Source organism: Oryza glaberrima, chromosome 6, assembly GCF_000147395.1.
Source record: "Oryza glaberrima chromosome 6, OglaRS2, whole genome shotgun sequence".
In the NCBI taxonomy this organism is placed as follows: Eukaryota; Viridiplantae; Streptophyta; class Magnoliopsida; order Poales; family Poaceae; genus Oryza; species Oryza glaberrima.
The window spans coordinates 1,141,269-1,162,422 of NC_068331.1; the positions used below are offsets into that span (position 1 = coordinate 1,141,269).

At 45.0% G+C, this 21,154-nt stretch overlaps 2 protein-coding genes across 2 annotated transcripts; both read left to right on the plus strand.

The window, feature by feature from the left end:
• The first annotated feature begins 7,516 nt into the window (after window positions 1-7,516).
• On the plus strand, window positions 7,517-10,221 carry LOC127775890 (uncharacterized). The gene has a single exon (XM_052302199.1). It carries the CDS (start codon window positions 7,650-7,652, stop codon window positions 9,969-9,971), a length of 2,322 nt encoding a protein of 773 aa, XP_052158159.1. The 5' UTR covers window positions 7,517-7,649; the 3' UTR covers window positions 9,972-10,221.
• A 1,227-nt stretch (window positions 10,222-11,448) lies between these two features.
• On the plus strand, window positions 11,449-12,634 carry LOC127777734 (E3 ubiquitin-protein ligase PUB22-like). The gene has a single exon (XM_052304354.1). The coding sequence runs from the start codon at window positions 11,771-11,773 to the stop codon at window positions 12,146-12,148; it is 378 nt and encodes a 125-aa protein (XP_052160314.1). The 5' UTR covers window positions 11,449-11,770; the 3' UTR covers window positions 12,149-12,634.
• The last annotated feature ends 8,520 nt before the right edge of the window (window positions 12,635-21,154 follow it).

A 21,154-nucleotide genomic window follows, 5' to 3' on the forward strand; every position in this document is an offset into this window, starting at 1 on the left:
CAACAGACGTTCAATACAATCTCGGCGCATCGCCCTTTTTACTTTCGTTTATTTTTGACGAGTTCTTGTTTTCGGGTTAAGCTGCATCGATTCGATCTTCAACTAGAGGTAAACTTGTCATGGCGGTTTGCGTTCTCGGGATTAGTGCTTCCATCTTTATGACACTCTAATCCTGCTAATCCTGTTTATGTAAATCGTCGAGTTATCATATATTCTATATAATCTCTGGCAATATTGTTATTTAACCCTCAATCGGCTAACATCTATCATTGGAAGGCAGCCGATTAAGTTAAATACCAACATTGACTTAGATTATATAGGGTATCCACCACCCTATGAAACATCCAACGGCTTGATTGTCTAGATATTGCTCTTCTTTTCATACTTGTGGCTGCATCAGTTAAGTTTGACCGTACAAGTCATGATTAGAACTTCAATTTCTAGCCTGCTTTTGGTTGCCGATTAGAGTAGTATCGAGGTTTCAGCTGATCTTACCTGATTTAACTACTTTATATCTTATATGCTTGATTGATATGTTAAATCTGCCCTTTATGTTAAGATCTTGTTGCATTTAGGTATATTAAACTTCCTATTTGATATATTTTGCTTGCTTTAATATCTTAATATAAAGTGGTATCGGAGTATTAGCCGATACATGCTGGATCTATCTGATCGGCTATGCTATGAACATCTATAATCTTTTTGTTAATATATATTTCGGTCTAAGTGATTTATACTATCTTGGCATGGCGACCGATCTATCTCAATCACTTGATTTAAGTATATATCGACCAAAAGTATTATATACCGTTAATATCTACAGCCGATCGAGTAGATTTAGTTCTACCTTGCTTATTTATGACTGTCGATCGATTCAAACGTGACATCGGCCCAAAGATAAATGATATGTCATCGGCGGCTGGCCGATCGGCTATCGTTTATAGATTTAACTGCTATTTTCCTGTCTTTATTTCTTGTTGATTGCAGGATCAAATCAACTGGCACGCTCACGAACCTAAAAGCAAGATTTTGGACCTGCACTGAAGTTAAGCATATCTTCCAGGCCAGTGTGTGTTTTTCGCATCAACAAAGTTACATCGTTCTAAATATCCTATAGTAAAAATTTTACTAATAAGCTCAGTAGGGGTATTTGGCGATATGATTCATCTCGCATTGAAAAAATTATTAACTCCACTGATCCCCTCTCCTCAAACCCTAGGTTTTGGGGCGATAATAGCGGCAGAAAGTTCATCGGTTGGCAACGTGCTTTGGTGAGAGCGATGACGGATTGAAGCGGAAAGGTGTTGGAATCGATGGAGCTCACCAGCGCGTCCACCCAGGGTTCAATCTATCGGGAAGGGGGAAAATTTCGGGGGGTCACCGAAATTTCCGAAATTTCGGAAATCTTTCGGAAATTTCGAACGAAATTTTCAAACAAAATTTGAATTTAAACAATAAAAATAAAGAAATTTGACCAAGATCAGAGTATAGATAAGCATCGAGTCTATTCAATCCTCTAGTGTCTATAAATAGATTCGTGTTCTTTAGGTATCCCACAGTAAAGACCATAAACTTAGTGTCAAGTAGCAAATTTTGCCATCTACTAAAGGACAGTAAATTTAATTAGCAAGTTTTCTCTGCCTATACTTCATATTCTAAGCTAGTTTTTAGAGTGTGGGACTTATTGAATTTCGTGTTCTAAATAGACGGGCAATGGTATACCAGTTTCTATATATTGACCTTTTCTTACTAGTGTGGGAAAGAGCATCCATGATAGATGTGCGTGTGCAACACAACTCTGATGATATGCATGGACAAGTTTCAATTCATGAACGGATTTGTTCTCGTATCAGCTCTTTTTTTCACTAAAGAAAACAAAAGCAACACTACAGCATGAAAACCTAGCACACCGTGCATCAATTATGGATGAATCAATTCGATCATGGTATGAAACGCACATCATTCTTAGAGAATTGATGCAGCGCATACATATATATCATCAATTTTTGTGGATTCATTGCTTCGTAGACACACTTCAGCAAAAGCAAAAGAAAAAACAAGAACAATTTTTTTGCTATTATCAATCATCTAATATATTTTTATGTAGTGCAACTCATACCCTAAATCTTACAATTTATATAGTATAGATTTGTTGAAATTTTTGTTTTTCTTCCTTACTTCAATTAATTAACGTAGAAATGTACTCTTAATACTTATATAAAATATATATTTGTCGACGACTTTGCAGGATCAAACTGACTGGCACGCCCGCATCTCATCAACCTTTAGACCTGCACTGGAGCTAAGCAGATCTCCCAGACCGTTGTGTTCATCGACTTAGTTTGCGCCAACACAATTCTGGCACCATCAGCCAAGCGTGGATTTCTCGTCAACAAAACTCAACTCACATATTGAGATATAAAAAAGAAAAAAAATCAACATATGAGTAGTACCACTACTATTCATATATTGAATTTGTCTTTTTTTTGTTTATCAGTGTGTAGGTCGAATTTGAACTTGATTTTTGATGGAGTGTGTTGACGAAAAATTCACACCCCGCCGATGGTGCCAAATCTGTGTTGACATGAACCATATCGAAAAACACAATAGTCTAGGAGATCTACTTAGCTTCAGTGCAGGTTTTAAATATTGATGAGATGCGAGCGTGACAGTCAATTTGATCCTGTAACTGACAAGATAGATAGATTGATAATCAAAGAGCCGATCGGCCAATAAGATGATGTAGCGATACTAGCCGATGTCGATAGGGTTTTGAACAATCAAGAGATATGTCCGATATAGATTTTGACACTTGGATAAATAATGATATAAAGGCAATCGGCTGATGATAATGTAATAAGATAATGAACCAATCAGCCGATATAAATGTGACAAAATAGATATTCAATGAACCAATAAGCCGATATAGATATAATGAAGCAAATATCCAACAAACCAATCAGCCGATATTGATATAGAATATTAGATGTAGTATCTATGATTAAAGCATACATCGCCTGGAAGTCCGATGTCATTAAAATGATTAAATAATCAATGAAACTTTTGCTGCAATCAGCTAAAACCAACTTGTATATAATTCTTATAAGCCAATGAAACACTTAAACAATATCCAGATAACTCATCGGCTAAAACCCCGATGAAACAATGATTGATGCCTATTGACTTACATAAATCAAAGTTACAACCACAACCTCATAGGTCGGACTATTGATGCGAAAAACACACACTGGCCAGGAAGATCTACTTAACTTCAGTGCAGGTCCAAAAATCTTGTCTTTAGGTTCGTGAGCGTGCTAGTTGATTTGATCCTGCAATCAACAAGAAATAAAGACAGGAAAATAGTAATTAAATCCATAAACGATAGCCGATCGGCTAGTCGCCGATGACATATCATTTATCTTTGAGCCGATGTTATATCTGAATCGATCGGCAGTCATAAATAAGCAAGGTAGAACTAAATCTACTCGATCAGCTGTAGATATTAACGGTATATAATCCTTTTGTCGATGTATATTTAAATCAAGTGATTGGGATAGATCGGTCACCATGCCGAGACAGTATAAATCACTTAGATCGAAATATATATTAACAAGAAGATTATAGACGTTTATAGCATAACCGATCAAATAGATCCAGCATATATTGGCTAATACTCCGATACCACTCTATATTGAGATATGAAAACAGGCAAAATATATCAAACAAGAAGCTTAATATATCTTAGTGTAATAAGATCTTAACATAAAGGGCGGATTTAACATATCAATCAAGCATACATAGTATAAAGTAGTTAAATCAGATAAGATCGGCTGAAACCCCGATGAAACCCTTATTGGCAGTCAAGAAGCAGGCTAGAGATTATGGATCTAAGCACGACTTAGTAGATCAAACTTAACTGATGCATCACTAAGTATGAAAAGAAATATAACATTGTTAACTGATGCAGCACTAAGTATGAAAAGAAATATAACATCTAGACAATCAAGCCATTGACTGAGTTTTCAGGGTGGTAGATATGCAATGCAATCTAGGTTAAAACCGTAACATAACTCTATCGGCTACTTCCTAACAATATGAATCAACCGATGACAAGTTCTATATCGCAATCAACAGAGATTATAGAGCATATATGATAACTCGATGAATTACATAAACAGGATTAGAGTGTCATAAAGATGGAAGCACTAATCCCGAGAATGCAAGCCACCATAACAAGTTTACCTCTAGTTGAAGATTGAAACGATGCAGCTCAACCTGAAAGTAAGAACTCGTCGAAATAGAACGAAAGTAAAAGGATGGCGATGCGCCGAGATTGTATTGAACTGTTGTTGTTTGATTACATAGGTTCGGGCTCTATTTATACCCGAGATTACAAAATATATCCTTGTCGGACACGACTCCTATCTCTAACAAACTCTAAGATACCATAAGTCTTTACGGCAGACTTTTGCCCAAACTTATCTCTAAGGAAATTACACAAAACACCCTAATTAATAGATACAATTGCCTTTCCAGGACTCAATCTGTGCATGGCAATCCATATGAAGCACTTTGACTCAACCCGATGATGTGTACCGAGTTGTGTTGTAACAATCGGCTCAATCGGCTAACCTTGTCCGACCCGAACTCTGCCAATCCTGTCCGTAGCCGACTCATACTCCAGCCAATTCCCACTCTGTTTTTGATACGATTTATCCCGTGGATTCCGCTTCGATTCCATCTTTATCTTCAATACTGCAATCACCAAATTTGGTCGTTAACACGGACCCAACCGATATAGCATAAGATTGATTATTGTCAGATAGATTTAAACCAGCCGATATGACACCGATCCAAGTGGTCATGTATTAAATTTAACTAAGACAGTAAAACCATCAAAGAGAAATTTAACACATCAGATAAGATCGGCTTACCCTCCGATGAAAAATTAGCATTAACCTATCAGATTAACAAAACTTTGATTATCAATAGTAATGTAGGAGATCTGACCTAACCGAGACATTACGAGGTTGCGTTTAATAATCTGGTCTCAATTACTCGATAAGCCTGTCTAATGTGATGGATATAACAAATCTATCTAAAATGACATTATGTTTAAAGAAAGAGAAAATCCCCCATGTACCCTTGAAAGTTCACCTAATCCCTTCTATACCCCTGAATATTGCTCAATCCCTTACATACCCCTGAATTTTAATTTGGATCCCTTTCATGCCCTTTCCGCTAGTTGATCATTAGTTGACCGTTAAATTCTTTTGAAAAAGTCCATTTTGCCCTTTGCTATGAAGAAACATAATAAATTAATGAAGTACATTGTTGGAATGTAAAAATTTATTGGATGAGACTATTATATTTATGTGTCTGTGAAGCACCATATTATTTGTGACAAATTTACTTTTACATATGATATAAAAAGTTAATACTTATTTATTAGTTATTAAAAGTTCTTTTATGTAGCATATGTGTTTTCATAGTAATACAACAGATTTGTTTATTACTATCAGAACACATGCTAAAAAAATAAATAAGTATTAATTTTTTATGTCATATCTAAAAGTATATTTATCACAAATAATATGGTGGATAACTGTCTCATAAACATAATAGTCTCATATAATAAATTTCTATGCTCCAACAGTATACTCTATTAATTTATATGCTTCTTTATACCAAAGGGCAAAATGGACTTTTTCATAAGAATTTAACGGTCAACTAACGGTCAACTAGTGGAAAGGGTATGGAAGGGATCCAAAATAAAATTCAGGGGTATGTAAGGGATTAAGCAAAATTTAAGGGTACAGAAGGGATTAGGTGAACTTTCAGTGGTACACAGGGGATTTTCTCAAAAAGAAACATCAACTTGATCAGAATATCCGACCTAACCGAGGAAGTCCTAACTAAGCCTATGTGACTATAAACAATAATGAAACTAAAGATAGAGATGATATACCAGATAGGCAATACTCAACCGAGGAAGTCCTAGCCACGCCAGCGCAAGCGAAGATGACTGCCGGAGATCAAACTCAATCGATGTAGCCCATGCGCGAAAACAAGAACACGTCGAAATAAAACCTCATAAGAGGGTGGTGATGCGCCGAAAGTAGATGTATTCTGATATATAGAAATAGATTACAGGGACTCCGGATGTACATATTTATACCCATAGGCCAATAAGAGGTCTAATTGGACACAACACAAATTTTCCTAAAGATAGAAGGAAAAACATAAAGTCCTCATCGGACATGACACAAACTTTCCTAAATACAAAACTTAGACTAATTAATAGATAAACTTAAGCCGCCTTTCAATAGTCTTAAAAATTTCTTGTTGAACTCGGTCTCTTCTGGATAAATTTCCATTGGCTATTTGACCTCTTTCCTTAACCGAATCCACTAAAAAATCTTACCAAATTTTTGCGTTAACAGAGTGCTAGATGTCACTATACTCTATATTGTTAATTTTTTTTCAAATTCTTTTATAACTATTTGTATTGAATTTGAAATAAGATGATATATGAGGGGACATCCCCTTAAGGGATTAGAATACATTTCTAGAGATATGGGGCGTTTGTGCTGTGCGTGCGTGCATGGGACGCATGTGGTGGAGGATGGGCTGTGCGCACGCACGCTAGGGTAGCGAGAGGGAGAGGTGAGGACATGTGACTTTGTGCCTAGAGGATCAATCCAATCAGGTACATCTAATGGTTAAAAATCATGGGCCTATCAATTTAAGTAAAAAAATTATGGCTAGATGTTTTGTTTTTGCGGATGAGCTGTGCACATGCACGTCGGGGCAAGGGGAGGGGGAGGTTGGGACGTGTGACTTCGCTTCTAGAAGATCAATCTAATCAGGTAGATGTAATGGTTAAAAATAATGGGTCTACCAATTTAAGTAGAAATCGATAGGCAGATATTTTTTTCTTATAATTTCTAGGATTTTTTTTTCTGATTTTTAAGACATGACACGTGGTGATCTAGAAGCACTATAGAGGACATTTAATAGATTTTTAATATATAATAGATAAATAGATTGTAAAAACTACATGTGAGAAACAATGACATAACACTACTCCTCAATGGCTTAAAATAGTTTTCGAGTTTCTTACACACTACTCCAGGAAACTATTTTGATCCCTCAAGGGGATGTCCCCTCGTTGTCTATATGTCACTCAAATGGTTATGAAAAAATTTAAAAAACATTAAGAAGATGTATTAACATGTGATATATCAGTCCATAAATATGCAAGTTCAAATTCAACATCTACATCTTGCAACGAAAAACAAATTAAACTACATCTAGTTAATGTATATTCACAGTCAAATTTGTTTTTTCGTATTCATAGTCAAATTTGTTTTTTCGTTGTGAGATGTAGATGTTGAATTTGAACTTGTATGTTTGTGGAGTGATATATCACATGTTAATACATCTTCTCTATTTTTTATAACTATTTAAGTGACATGCAAATAATGGGAGAACATCTATTGGAGGGATAGAAATCCACTCCCCACTGCTCTATATTATCGTCCTCCGGATCGTCCATGCATGCCAACTAAGAGTTGTAGGCTGGTAGCTACCGAATACCATTTCAGCAACAGCAGCTAGCTAGGTAGCTACACTGACAGTGTAGATCAATGGAGAGCAGCGACTTGCTGAAGTCATGTTCGCAAACAATGATGTCCTTCGTGTCCAACATGACGATCTCCTACGCCGACCAGAGCAACGAGTCCTCCGTAGTGGCCACCTCGGTCGTCATGTTCATCCTCGCCGCCGTCTTCTTCAACCTCAACCTCTTCAGCAGCGTCTCCGACGTGAGCGCGGTGCTCAACCCCACCGTCCGCCTCTTCCTCTCCAGCGCGCTCAACCTCTTCCTCCCGGTCATGTCCTACCTCTTCTCCGAGGCCAAGAAAGCCACCGTCGACAAATCCATCTTCGTCAACCTCAAGCAGGGGCAGCAGGCCGACGACCTTCCGCTGCTGGCGCGTGTCATCCTCACGTGGATGCTCCTCGTCGAGCTCCTCCGCAAGAAGGTGGAGGCCATCCTCATCACCACCGGCATGCACGTGTACTCCAGCCTCATCAGTCACGCTAGCAGCGTCGCGTGGCTGGGCAACCTCGTCTTCTTCAACCTCCAGGCCGCCGGCAAGAAGGCGCTGTTCGGCGTCCTCTGGGTGCTCTGCGCCGCCAAGCTGGTGCAGCGCGTCGCCATCACCGAGATTGGGAAGCGCTCCTTCGCCCATGGCAAGAACGCCCGCATCATCTCCTCATACATGACGCAGCTACCAAAGCTCCGGCGGCATGTCGTCGAGGAGGTGGACGTCGACGTCGGAAACTGCGGAGCGGTCAGGTTGGAGCTGTGCAAGTACGCCGTGATGGGAGAAGAGAACATGGTGCTCAAGGCTGGACCACACGGCTACGAGCTCGACCTCGGCCTCGCCACCTCCGACGCCGCCGTCGTCACCGTCGGGAAAATCTGGCAGACCAAAGAACACCCAAGGCTCAAGAGGCTCTGCCTCTCCTTCGCTCTCTTCAAGCTTCTGCGCCGCCGGTTCGAGAACCTGCCGCCGGCGACCAAGCAGGAGACCGACGAGTGCCGGGAGCTCATCTTGGACGGCATGTGCAAGGATGCCCATGCCACCGGCGACGTCCCGGCGGAGGTGGCGTTGTTCCAGGTGCTCAACGACGAGGTGAACTTCCTGACCGAGTACTACCACTCCGTCCTCCCCGTGGTGCTTGCGAGCCCCTACTTCTTCCTCGTCAACTACCTCTGCTTCCCCGTCGTCGTGTTGGGCCTCTGCGTCATGACCATCGTCCTCTGCGGCAATGGCAGCGTCTTGTACGCCTTCAAGAGCCTAACCAACGACAACTATGCCGTCTCCTCCGGCATACTCTCGCTGACGAAATGCCTCTGGAAAAACGTCGTCAGGTCTCCGCCGGTGTTCTTCTCCTTCGTCGACGTCTCCATCTGCTATCTCCTCTTCATCGTCGTCATCTACGAGGAGGTGTGGGAGTTCATCGTCTTCCTCCTCTCCAACTGGTTCGTCGTCTCGCTGCTCTGCAACTTCTCCGCCAATCCGTGGCGACGCGAGAGCCCCACCTTCCGCGGCTCCGTCCGCTGCATCCTCTGGCTCCGCCGAAACCTCAGCCACTACCCTAGCCTCATCACCATCAAGCAGTTCACCGTCCTGAGCACGTGCTGCCTGTCGCCGAGGTTGCCAACCGCCACGCTGCCCAGGCATGCGAAGCTCGCCATCCTAGAACGCTTCCGCGGCGGCGATCCTCTCAGCAACGGCGGCGCCGTGCTGACGTCGATGGGCGGTAGGCACCGGCGGTTCTCGCGGCTCGCGTGGACGTGCCAGAGCGGAGCCGTCGCGGAGGTGATCCTCACCTGGCACATCGCCACCAGCCTCCTGGAGACGAAGCAGCAGCATCAGAGTCCCAGTCGGAGGACGGCAGCGAGGCTGTCCAGATATTGCGCCTACCTCGTCGCCTACCGCCCGGAGTTGCTGCCGGACGACCGGGAAGGCACGGAGCGCATCTACAAGGACCTGAAGAAGGGCATCAAGGCGGCGCTCGGCGGCGCACGAGGATACTACTTCTCGTCGGAGCGGAGCCGGCACGAGACGATCCGTGCGATCTCGGCCAAGCTTGCGCTCCCGGAGGACGCCGACATGACGGTGCTCCAGAGGGGTGCCGTGCTGGGAAAGGAGCTGGTGGACGAAGCCGGCGACGGTGCGGTGGTGGAGGCGGTGTGGGAGATGCTGGCCGACGTGTGGGTGGAGCTCATCGTGTACGTGTCGCCGTCGCGCGCGGAGGAGCACGCCAAGGCGCACGAGGCGGCGCTGGTGCAGGGCAGCGAGCTCGTGACACTGCTCTGGGTGCTCGCCACGCACACCGGCATCACCCGCTCCGACGACCACCACCACGACGACCATCCGGCGCCGACATTTGTGTAGCGGTAGCACATGCACCCCACGTTCCGGCGGCCGGCGGCCGCACATCTCGATCATGTCTCTTGCATTGGCTCGTACTCCTACATGGTCGTGGGCTCGTGCGTGCGCGGGTGGTGTACTATATCTATACTACGTGTGTCCTGTAGTTTGGACATTGGTTTTCCGGCCATGTCCTGTTCGGTTTCCATCTCATGTGGAATTTCTCTGTCATTTGTGCTCTGTTTTGCAATTGATGTCAAGCATGTTTGTAGTATTTTATCAGTCATATGTTACTGATTTGGGAGCATTTTGTCCGGCCGCCGCCGCCGACGAGGAGGCGCCGTCGCCATCGCCAACGAGGTAGCCCGATCCGCCGCCATTGGTCCCGTGATGGACAGATCCGTGCCACCACCGCCATCTAGGAGCTAAGGTGTTTTTTTTAAGGATTTTTTTCATGCGGATGACATAAACACCCACATAAAAAATTGCTATTTTTTTAGATCTTTTCAAGCAGACGGACGATCCAATCGTATGAAAAAATAGGTTTTGATCGCATGAAAAAATGCTTTTTAGTTAGTATATGATCTAGCAAAGCTAATCTATATTTACTTAAAGGGAGTAACTATATTTATGGCGTCATATTTTTTACCAAAAAATAGTCGTTATGTATTTACATTGTAAGTCCGTAAATTACATATGTAGTTTTAGTGTATTTACAATGTAAATCCTAAAATTACATATGTAAGTCCTAAAATTACATATGTAAATCCTAAAATTACATACTAATTATATATGTAAGTGATGTGTAAGTGTGGTGTAACTAATGTGTAAATTTGTATAAGAGAAAGTATCAGTGCAATATTAAACGCTAATCAGCAAACAAGATTGGGGCTCGCCGCAACGCGTGAAAACATCCAACGATTGAAAGGTGCACAGCCGAATACTCGCAGAGAAATCGTACGGCCAGCGACGCCGACTGAAAATCAGTTAAAAAACTGTCGACATATTTTTAGCAATTCCGTTGCTTAAATTATATTTGGCTGCACGTAGCTATCTCGAAACAAAGTCCGGAATGAATTATATTATGGAAAAAGATTGGGAGAAAATCGATAAAAGTGTGTAGAATAATGAGATAGCAGCTGTACCAGTCCGCCTGTTGATTGTGCTTGCCAGCCTGCTATGCTGTGCATACTGGGCTGTAACAAGAGTAGTAGTAAAAACATGGAAAAAGTACAACAAAGGTCCCTCAACTTGTCATGGAATTACAAAATCATCCTCCAACCACAAAACCAGATATAAGACATCCTTTAACTTACAAAACCGTTCACCTTAGGTCCTTCGGTGATTTTGACCCCGGTTTTCTCTGATGTGGCGGCTGAGTCAGCATAGGACTCACGTGAGCCTCACATGTCAGTCAGTGTGTACAGTCAGCACCTCTCTCCTTCCACTGTTTTCTCACCTCTCTCTCGCGGCATGTGGGGAGGAGGCCGGCGGGCTGGCGGGGCTAGGCAGGAGAGGAGGTGCGGCAGCCGGCGGTGGCGGCGGCGGCGGAGACGCGGGATAGGGGGAGGGTGGCGACAGCGGGAGCACGGGGGGAGGCGAAGGGGGAGCATGGGGAGGCCCAGCTGCCCGTCTGCCCCGACGTCGCCGCGGCGCGCCGTCGTGGTTGCGGGAGAGGCTGTCGATGACTAGGAACGGCGCGGCGCGGCGCGGGGCCGGAGGCTAGCGCAGTGGTGGGAGGAGGAGGGCGGCGGCCGCCGGGCGACCAGGACGACGGCCATGGAGCCTCCTCCCCTGTTCCTGACTTCCTGTGCTCCATCTCGATGGAGCTAATGGAGGACCCCGTCACGGTGGCCACCGGCGTCACCTACGACCGCCGTAGCATCGAGCGGTGGTTCTTCAAGTACGGCAAGATGACGTGCTCGGTGCTCCTCCTCGACGCCAACCGCCACGTCGCCGAGCGGTCGCTCCTCTTCCTGAAGCGCCTGTGCAAGTGCCCCGATGGGCGGCTGGCCTTCGCCGAGCACGGGCTGGCGGTGGCCGCCGTGGCGCGCGCCGTGCTCCGGGTGTCCGGGCTTGCCATGAGGCTGGCCGTCAACGTGCTGTGGCTGGTGGCGTGCGCCCCCGCCCCCGCCGAGAGGGTGCTGCCGTGCTGGAGGACATGGCGGTGGGCGGCGCCGTGGCGAAGCTGCTGGCGCTGATGCAGGTGGAGAGCTCGCCGTCGACCAAGGACAAGGCAGTGAAGATGTTGCGAGCGCACGGCGCGTTCTGGAGGCAGTACCCTTGCTTCCCCACGGACCTCAAGGACTACCTCAAATTTCTCAACTGATCATCTTTCAGAATGATCAGTAAAGTGATTTGTAAATTGTAAAGAGAAATTGGATGTGTATTGTTTTGTAGGAATACAAGAGATTCAAGCAGGACATTGAGCATGGTATATGCATTTGTGTTTGTGTGTGTAATGTTGGGGCTGTATAAAATCGCATGAATTCTGCGTGATTTTCATAGAAATTTGACAGGAAACAAGTGCATCAGGACATAAGAAAAAATCTAGCATATCTTCATGACACTAACTGTAAAAGCTGAGGCGTTTTTCATCCACTAGCAACATGTTAGAACTCGACATGTATGTGTGTGTTTTGTACTTTTGTTTACTTGAGCAAAACTAGTACCATTGACTTGGAATCAATACCGAAAATCCTCCTTTTCAAACAAAAAATCCTGTATCGAGGCCTTGAGAGAGGAGCAAAGCGTTGACTTTCGTTGGAAACAACTGAACTTCTCTCAAGAACAAAAGAGAGTTCAACTTGAAATTGTGATAGTACTGTCCCTGAGACGATCAAAGTACAGGCCGGACACATCGCCTCTACATGCCCAGCTCCTCGCCCACTGTCGCCGCCGCCAATCTCTTCCCCCACCGGCAGCCGCCCACACCCAGCTCCTCCCCACCATCGCTGCCCAGCTCTTCCTCGTCGTCGACAGCCTCTCCCGCAACCACAACGGCGCGCTGCAGTGGCGTCGGGGCAGACGGGCAGCTGGGCCTCCCCATGCTCCCCCCGCCGCCGCCCTCCCCTTATCCCGCGTCTCCGCCGCCGCCGCCGCCGGCTACCGCACCTCCTCTTCTGCCTCGCCCCGCCGGCCCGCCGGCCTCCTCCCCACTTGCCGCCCCGCTGCCTGAGTGAGAGAGAGGAGGTGAGAAAACAGTGGAAAGGTGAGAGGTGATGACGTGGATAGTCCGACAGGTGGGCCCCACGTAGGTCTCACGCCGACTCAGCCACCACGTCGGATAAAACCGGGTTTAAAACCACCGAAAGACCTAAAATGAACGGTTTTGTAAATTGAGGGATGTTCTATTTCTGGTTTTGAGGTTGGAGGACGATTTTGTAATTCGATGACAAGTTGAGGGACCTTCGGTGTACTTTTTCCTAAAAACATAGTGGTTGTAAGCCTGTTTTCTGCTATGAATTGGGCCCAAATAAAGTGGGCTGCTTTACTTTTTTTATTCCAAACAGGTAGTCCCTCCAATTCATATCAAAGTCGCTTTTATTTTTTTTCTTTATCAAACTTATAAAAATTTAACCAAGCTTATAAATGAGTAAAGTGTATCGTCGGTTCCTAAATTTGTTCACCGTAAGTCCCTGGACTCTCAAAATGTATTTTTATATTTTTGAACATGTCAGAGTGTGTCAATGTTACAACAGGAATTTAATGATGTTACATATTTTTTGTTTTCAATTATTTCTGATCTTCTAGTGCTTCAACAGTTAAAACTTGATGTTTTAGTTGTAGGAGCAACAATGTTTCGATCGTGATTCGTTGGTGGGGACGTGACCAAGAGGTCTTGCTGAGAATGTAATCCACCGCCAGCTATGAGCCACGTTCATTTTCATAAATGAAGTTGGTGAAATGACTTGATGTCGCTTAGAGAGGGCTGAATAGACGTTAAAAAACTTAGATAAAAACGGAAGCAGTAAATTTTGGAAATTCCGAAAATGATTATCGGAAATGATTTTCAGAAATTCCGAAAATGATTTTAGAAATTCTGAAAATAACAGTGTGCACGCAACTGAGAATAAAAGTTAGATCTAGCTGCCTACAACAAAGAAATACTAGCACAAACAGCAACTAGACCTATAGCGACACAAACAAGCAAAGCTAGAGGAGTGAGAGAGATATCACCAGGATTCTTGCAAGTCGATGTATTACCGAAGGTCAAATACTTGAAGAGATTCTACTCTCCGTTGAGGAGCTCACAATGAGCTGGGTCTTTTCCAACCCTATCCTCGTGAGGTTGCACAAATACACTCTTTCTTCCACTGAGGGGAGCTCACAATGAGCTGGGTCTTTTCCAACCCTATCCTCGTGAGGTTGCACAAATACACTCTTTCTTCCACTGAGGGTATCTCTTTCTTTTTGGAGGTGAGATCCGACCTTCACAAACTCCCTCAGCACACCACAAACAAATCGGTGTCTCGAAGTTGACTCCTAGCCGTCTAGGTGTCCTCAACCACCAAAAGTAACAAATGTGACAAAGATTTCTTAGGGATGAATCGAGTGCTCAATAAATCTTCACGAAGTCAACACCAAGCATTCACACAAGCTCAAATCCACAACTCTCTCACACACACACACACACCAAATCTGAATCAAACACGAGTGGAGAGGGAAAACAAGCAAGCAAGGCTCAAAAGTGAATCTCAAATCAATACAAGCCAAAGGCACAAGATATGCAATGGAGCCAGCAATCTTGACTTGGGGGGTGGAGGGGGCTATTTATAGCCACAGCCTCAGATCTGCCCGTTGGAAGCAAAGATTTCATTTTCCGGAAATTCCGAAAATCAATATCGGACAAATCCGAAAATTTCCAGAGCAGCAAACAAGTGAAGTCAACTCGACAATTTTCGGAAATTCCGAAAACTTTTCGGACATATCCGAAAATATCCAGAACAGATGCTGAATTGCTGGAATTTTCGGAAGTTCCGAAAATTTCCAGAACACACTTTGCTGCGCAAACATTTTCGAAAATTCCAAAACTGTTTTCGGGCAACTCCGAAAATTTACAGAACAATCCCAACTTCACTGCCTCTTTCAAAAATTCCGAAAACTAATATCAGATACTTCCGAAAAAATCCAGAACACAAAAAATGAGGGTGAACACTTGCAAAAATAGATTTTTGAGCACCAAACTCATCCCTAGACATCAAGACAACATCCCCTTTAATAGTACGGCTTTCCTACCAACTCAAGAGCAAATAGAAAAGCTATACCAATATGAATACCTTCACGTCATCTTGTTTCTTTGCCTTGATCAAAGCAAATATGGAATTTGGCTTGATGTTCATCAACGAATCACATCCTCTTGATCTTTTGACATTTCATCTTTGCCGCTTCTTCATCAAGGGTTGATCCTAAGCAACTTGTGACATTCTATGGTATCGAACGGTTCGTCGGTATTCGCCAAGCACTTGCTCCTTCACCACCACTACGTCGGTTCCTTCAGCGCCAAGCCTCCGCTTGCCCTTCTCCCATGTATGGTCCATCGTGTAGCCAAGTCTTGCTAACCCTTCACCGCATCTTACCATCTTCCATCACTTGTAGCCTTGGATCACGGTGAAACCTTGTTGCGTTATATCTTTTTCTTCATCATCTTCATCGGCTCTTCATCGGACTAATCCCTTGCTTATACACTCAAGAAGCGCATTAGTCCCTTAATCGTTTGTCATCAATTAACTAAAACCCACTAGGGCATATATGCTCTTTCAGTTGGTTTGGGGAAAATGTCAGCCGTATGGCACCAAAAAGACGGAGAAAAGACCCATGCGCTTAGTCAGCAGGCGCGGTGTTGGCACTTGTCACATCCCAATCTGACACTGCCGTAAAACGGCACCTGACAAGAGTGTGTCGAAGGAAAAACGGTGCGAACCGCTTCCTATGAGACCGCGATATCGGTACTAGTCCCAGGACATAGCGCTGGTACCCACACGGTGACAATCAGGAATCATTGCAATCCTTAAATTAAATAGAGGACTTATTTATCTTGACTTAGGTTGCATCTCTCAGGGAACCCGAGAATGCAACAGACGACTCGGAAGCGGCAATAGCAGAAGCAGAGGCAGCGGAAACCAATGAACTAACACCCAACACCACAGGCAAGAGCAGGAAACTAGGACAAAACCCTAATCTTCACTTCGCTTCAACTTCACCTTCAGAGCTGGCAGAACTATATATACATATAGAGAGAGAGAGGCGCAAGGGTGAGTACTACGTACTCAGAAAGCCAAGGGAACTTAAGTGGTTAATGCAAGCTTCAAGGGACGGCTGTTATTTTGCAATCAGTTTTGTTTTCAAGTTTTCAATAATCTAAGTGTGTGCTTTCCACGACCAGAGTAAGACAAGTCTCAGCTCGGTCGGGAGTGAGGAGTGACAAATTCTATTTCCAAGTTTGCACAACTCCTAGTGTTGGCCTCAAAGCTAGTTTTTCCCAAAACCAAACCAATTTTCCAAACTTCCAAAGATAGGTGGTCCCCAAACGACCAATCATTTCTAGGGTCTCCCTATCCCACTGTCTCCCTGACAGCCAATTAATTCTAGGGACTCCCTTTCCCGTTGTCTACTTAACAACCACTTGCTTCCCAAGCATCAAGTTTCCCAAACCATAACACATTTTCACAAAGTAGGGTAAAACAAAAACTACGCTAAGGAATCACCTTACATCCGCCCATGGCAGTGGGCACGGCTGTTCGAACAGTTTGTTAACCTCTGCAGAGGGGGTACACTTTACCCACACGACGTTACTAACCGGGTCAACCAGCCCGTGTAGAACAGCCACGTCTGGTGACTTTGAGGCTTTCACAACAAGGCATTTCGAATGCTGACATAGGGTCACCTTATGCCAACAGGAGGGGTCCCACGGACCAACAACAGGTTAGGTTCCAGACCATGCTGTGCAAAGAAGCCCAAGGGTCCTCCCCGACATCACCCCGGCGAATCCACTTGTCCCTTGGCATCAAGGCTTCCCTAGCCTAGCTAGTTACTCAGCCAGGGGTGTCCCATTCTCCCATGTGGTCGCACTTGTTATATGCTCAGATGCAATTCCAAAGGAATCAGTCCTTAAAAGAGACCGCACAAGCATCCCGCCCAGGAATGGCCTTGTGTCACAGGTTTTATTTTTAAAACTCATTTTTCTTTCACGAGGCACCGACCCAGACGTCGAGTTTTCCAATACTTTTGTAAACCACGTTTTACCTAAGAGGTTTCTCATATTTTAAGTTTGAGGGTGACCATCGATATTCGCACAGAGTGCACAAATACCGAGGCGCAACAAGGTTGTTACAAGGGAACATGATATAGCAATTAACAATGAAAGGATCAAATGCAACAAAGTTACGTAGGCCCACTAATCTGCCTTGCAGACGGGGCAAAATAATTCAAGTGCACACCTATCAATGCATAAATATTTTGCAAGCAACTATAGGCTTAATATGTTCAAAGGTGGCTTGCCTTGCTCAAGGTCTTAGCTTGATGAGTCTTCGAGAAATCTTTGCTTGAAGAAAATCCGGGAACCAAAACTAGGCGCAAACAATCAAAAACCTAAACAAGGACCAAAAAGAAAACCTTATTTAGGCTAATTAATTGTGCCAATAAATAGATATGGACGTGTCTATAACGAGAGGCCTCTCATTTTAGTGCTAATGAGAGACCCTATCCATCTATGCTTCAAATAAATTTTCTCTTAAATTACTCATCCGATTTACGATCCGATTACACCATTGTGTTCGTAACAATTAAATCTTTATAACAAGATCTCACAAGATTATATTTTTATGAAAAAATACAAATTACTTTTATAATATATCTAAATTACTTTTCGATTTCATTAAATTACTTCTTAGTCATAAAAGTAAATTTAATAAAGCCTGAAAGTAATGAAGTTAGATTTAATCAACATATCATAGTTACCCCACAACGGATTTACTTCTAATGTCATAAAAAGTTACTTTCTTTTTGTTTAATCATTTTTAGTCAATGACATAATTTGTGCTAATTAAATTTAATTTCTATATAGACTCATGTTTTTATCTCTGTAACGGATTTACTTTTAATGTCGTGACAAAATTACTTTCTTTTTGTTTTAAGTTACTTCTATAATATATGTAAATTACTTTTAGTCTTTATTGAATTTACTTTTATATGTCTAAGAAGTAACTTAGTGAAATCTAAAAGTAATTCAGATATATTATAAAAGTAATTTATAATTTTTCATCAAAATATAATCATGTGAGATCTTATTATAAAGATTTAATTCTTACGAACATAACGGTGTAATCGGATCGTAGATCGAATGAGTAGTTTAAGAGAAAATTTTATTTGAAACATAGGTGGATAGGGTCTCTCATTAGCACTAAAATGATAGGCATCTTGATTTAGATTTTGCCAATAGATATCAGTTTTACGGATTTACTGGAACTAGAACGGGGTCAATCGGACTACGGATTGAGAGATATAAATTTTGGAGGATTAATTGAATTTCAGGACAAAGAAAAAGGATTTTTGAATTTTTCAAAAGAATATTCTCAAGAATATCCTTTACAGTTCTTGACAAGTGGGGCCAAAGGTGCACCGTGGACCTGGCTGGTTCGGTTGAAGGGAGATTAAATGGACTTTTGAGTCCATGGCTTGCTGGCTGGGTTGGCTGGGAACGAAAAATGGACTTTGAATCACGGGCTGATGAAGGTGGCGGCCCGGCGGGACAGCGCTCGTGGGCGGGTGAGCGAGGGGCGAGGCCCATGCGAGTTAGCAGACGCGGGCAAGGCCGAGTGGGGCAAGGCCCCTGCGAGTGAGCGGACGCGGCGAGTGGGGCGAGAAAGAGGACACCCACGATCCGACGGCCCACGGCAGCGTAACGGCACCGGCGAACGGCGACGAGCTGGAGGGAGGGACCGGCAACGTTGGGTAGAGGAGGTGAAGGGGAATTCATTCACCGGCGCGGATTAGGGAAAAGAGGAGCCACGTGCGGCGGCGGTCGTGCTGCTTGACCCGATAACGGCGGCAATGGCCTTTGGCCGTGCGGCGAGTGGGGGAAAAGAAGCGGCCTTGGCGGTGCCTCGGGAGGGTGGCGGCACGAGGAATCGAGGAGAAGAGAGAGGCCGACGGCAGCATACGGCCGAGCGCAACGGTGGGGAGGGGAAAGGGAACGGTGGGGAGCTCACTGATGACCAGAAGAGGAGGGGGCGAAGCGCGGACAAACTTGCGGAGGAAGCCGCACGACGACGACGACCAGTGACGGGAAAGAAGACGTGCGTTCCATCGAGGAAGAAGACGAAGGCAAAGAGCGAGCGGAGGTGGGAGAGAGAGACACCAAGGAAAGTGGCCTTGTCCACGGCGTCAGATCATGCGGTCATGCCCGCTTTCCATGCCCCATGCAGTGGAGCACCGAGGCGGATGCGGCGACGCTCCGGCTTTGAAGAAGAAGACGGCAGGGCTTCGCCTCGTTGGGACATGAAGCAAGAGGAGGAGGAGGGAGCCCTAAGGGTGGATTTATAGGCGTGGAGGTGAAGCTTGGAGGAGAAAGGAACCCGGGAGGCTTAAGGTCGGTTCGCCGGTGGGGATAAGGGCGAGCTGGTGACCACGGGTGGCGTGGATGCAAAGGGCGGTGGATCATGCGTGTGAATTGAACGCTGAACACGGGCGAAACGGGCACACGGTCAAGAAGGCGGCAGCCATGACGCCGGCGGTGGTTGGGGAAAAAGGAAAAGAAGGGGGAAAAATGGAGGTGGTCTCCTTGCCGTTTTGGTAGAGGATGGGAGAGAGTAGAGGGAGAGGAGGAAGACTGCTGCTCTCGGTCTTGGCGGCATGCGCGGGCGGCGGTTGCAGAGGGGACCGAGAGGACGGCAAGACCCGGGTGACGGCGGTGGCCGGTGCGGCGTGGAGCGACGACAAGGCGGTCGCCGACACAGAGGGTGATGGCGGCGCGTCCTTGCAGTCGGCCACGACACGCGGGCGCGGGGGAAGCAACGGTGACGACACGGCAACGGCGTTGGCCGACGAGAGAGCAGGGTTCTGGGATTCAATAGCGTAAAATTTTGGGGCTTACCGAAATGGACGAATTTCGGAAATTTCAGAAATTTCGGATGAAATTTGATCGAATTTGGTGCAAAATTCAAACAATCATTACAAAAAATGGGTAAAATGATCGGAGAATCATGACAAGCATCAACACACCACCAAAATACAATTTCACACGCATTTATGCATAGATCTAACAACCAAGTTCATAACAACATCAATGCGTGCAGTGGCGTTGCCCTTGTCCCTCGTCCGACTGACGCCGCCATTGCCTCGACCACGAACGCCATCGCTGCCGCATGAAACCACCATGAGGAGAATGTGGATTAGGGACTCAAGGAGAAGATGGTGGAGGGGAACAGGGAGAGATGGAGCTGGGAGTTAGAGGAGGACGCCGAAGCTGCTGCTCCACGCCTCCGGCTTGTAGTCTCTCCACCAGCCGCCACCAGGGGGATAGGATAGGGAGGAGAATGAGTGGGTTAGGGTTTTTTGGTGTGAGATTTGCCCTTTTATACTAGAGAAGATACTTGAGGACACTTTTGGACCATGGACTGGGCTAAAAATTCAAATTGGGCCGAATTTTTTTGGTCGGCTTAGTGTTGTCTCGGGCTGGGCCGAAATGGGTGAATTTCACCGAATTTCGGCCCAGTTGGTCCGAATCCCAGAACCCTAGGAGAGAGCGAGAGGCAGCGAGGAGAGAGAGAGCGAACACGGGAGAGAGAAGGCGCTCCGACACGTGCGTCGCACGTGGGGCAGATGGACCATGGGGGAGAAACGGCCGAGCGGCAAGAAAAATGGTCCAAGCGACCAAGAGGGAGCGAAAATAGACTTTTTCCAGGAAATAAGGAATTTGAGGGCATTTGATGTTGGATTTGAATTCAAATTTCATATTTAAACTCAGCGAAAAATGGGGGAGCCAAGGAAGGGGCTTCAAAGCAGGAATTTGATATTTTTGGAATAGGTTGACATTTGAGGCTTGATGGATTATTTGGGAGAGATTCAAAGGAGAGTGGAAGAGAAATGGAAACTTTGGGTGTTGGAGTTACAAGGAGGGAATTTGATTGGATTTTGTGGGGGAAAGGATTCAAAGGGAGATAGAAGGATAGAGAAAGAGAGGGCGTAACTCGAGAGTTTGATTTCGG

Bases quoted from the DNA above. Each gene is read 5' to 3' on its own strand.
- LOC127775890 (XM_052302199.1), top strand. From the start codon at position 7,650: ATGGAGAGCAGCGACTTGCTGAAGTCATGTTCGCAAACAATGATGTCC.
- LOC127777734 (XM_052304354.1), top strand. From the start codon at position 11,771: ATGGAGCTAATGGAGGACCCCGTCACGGTGGCCACCGGCGTCACCTAC.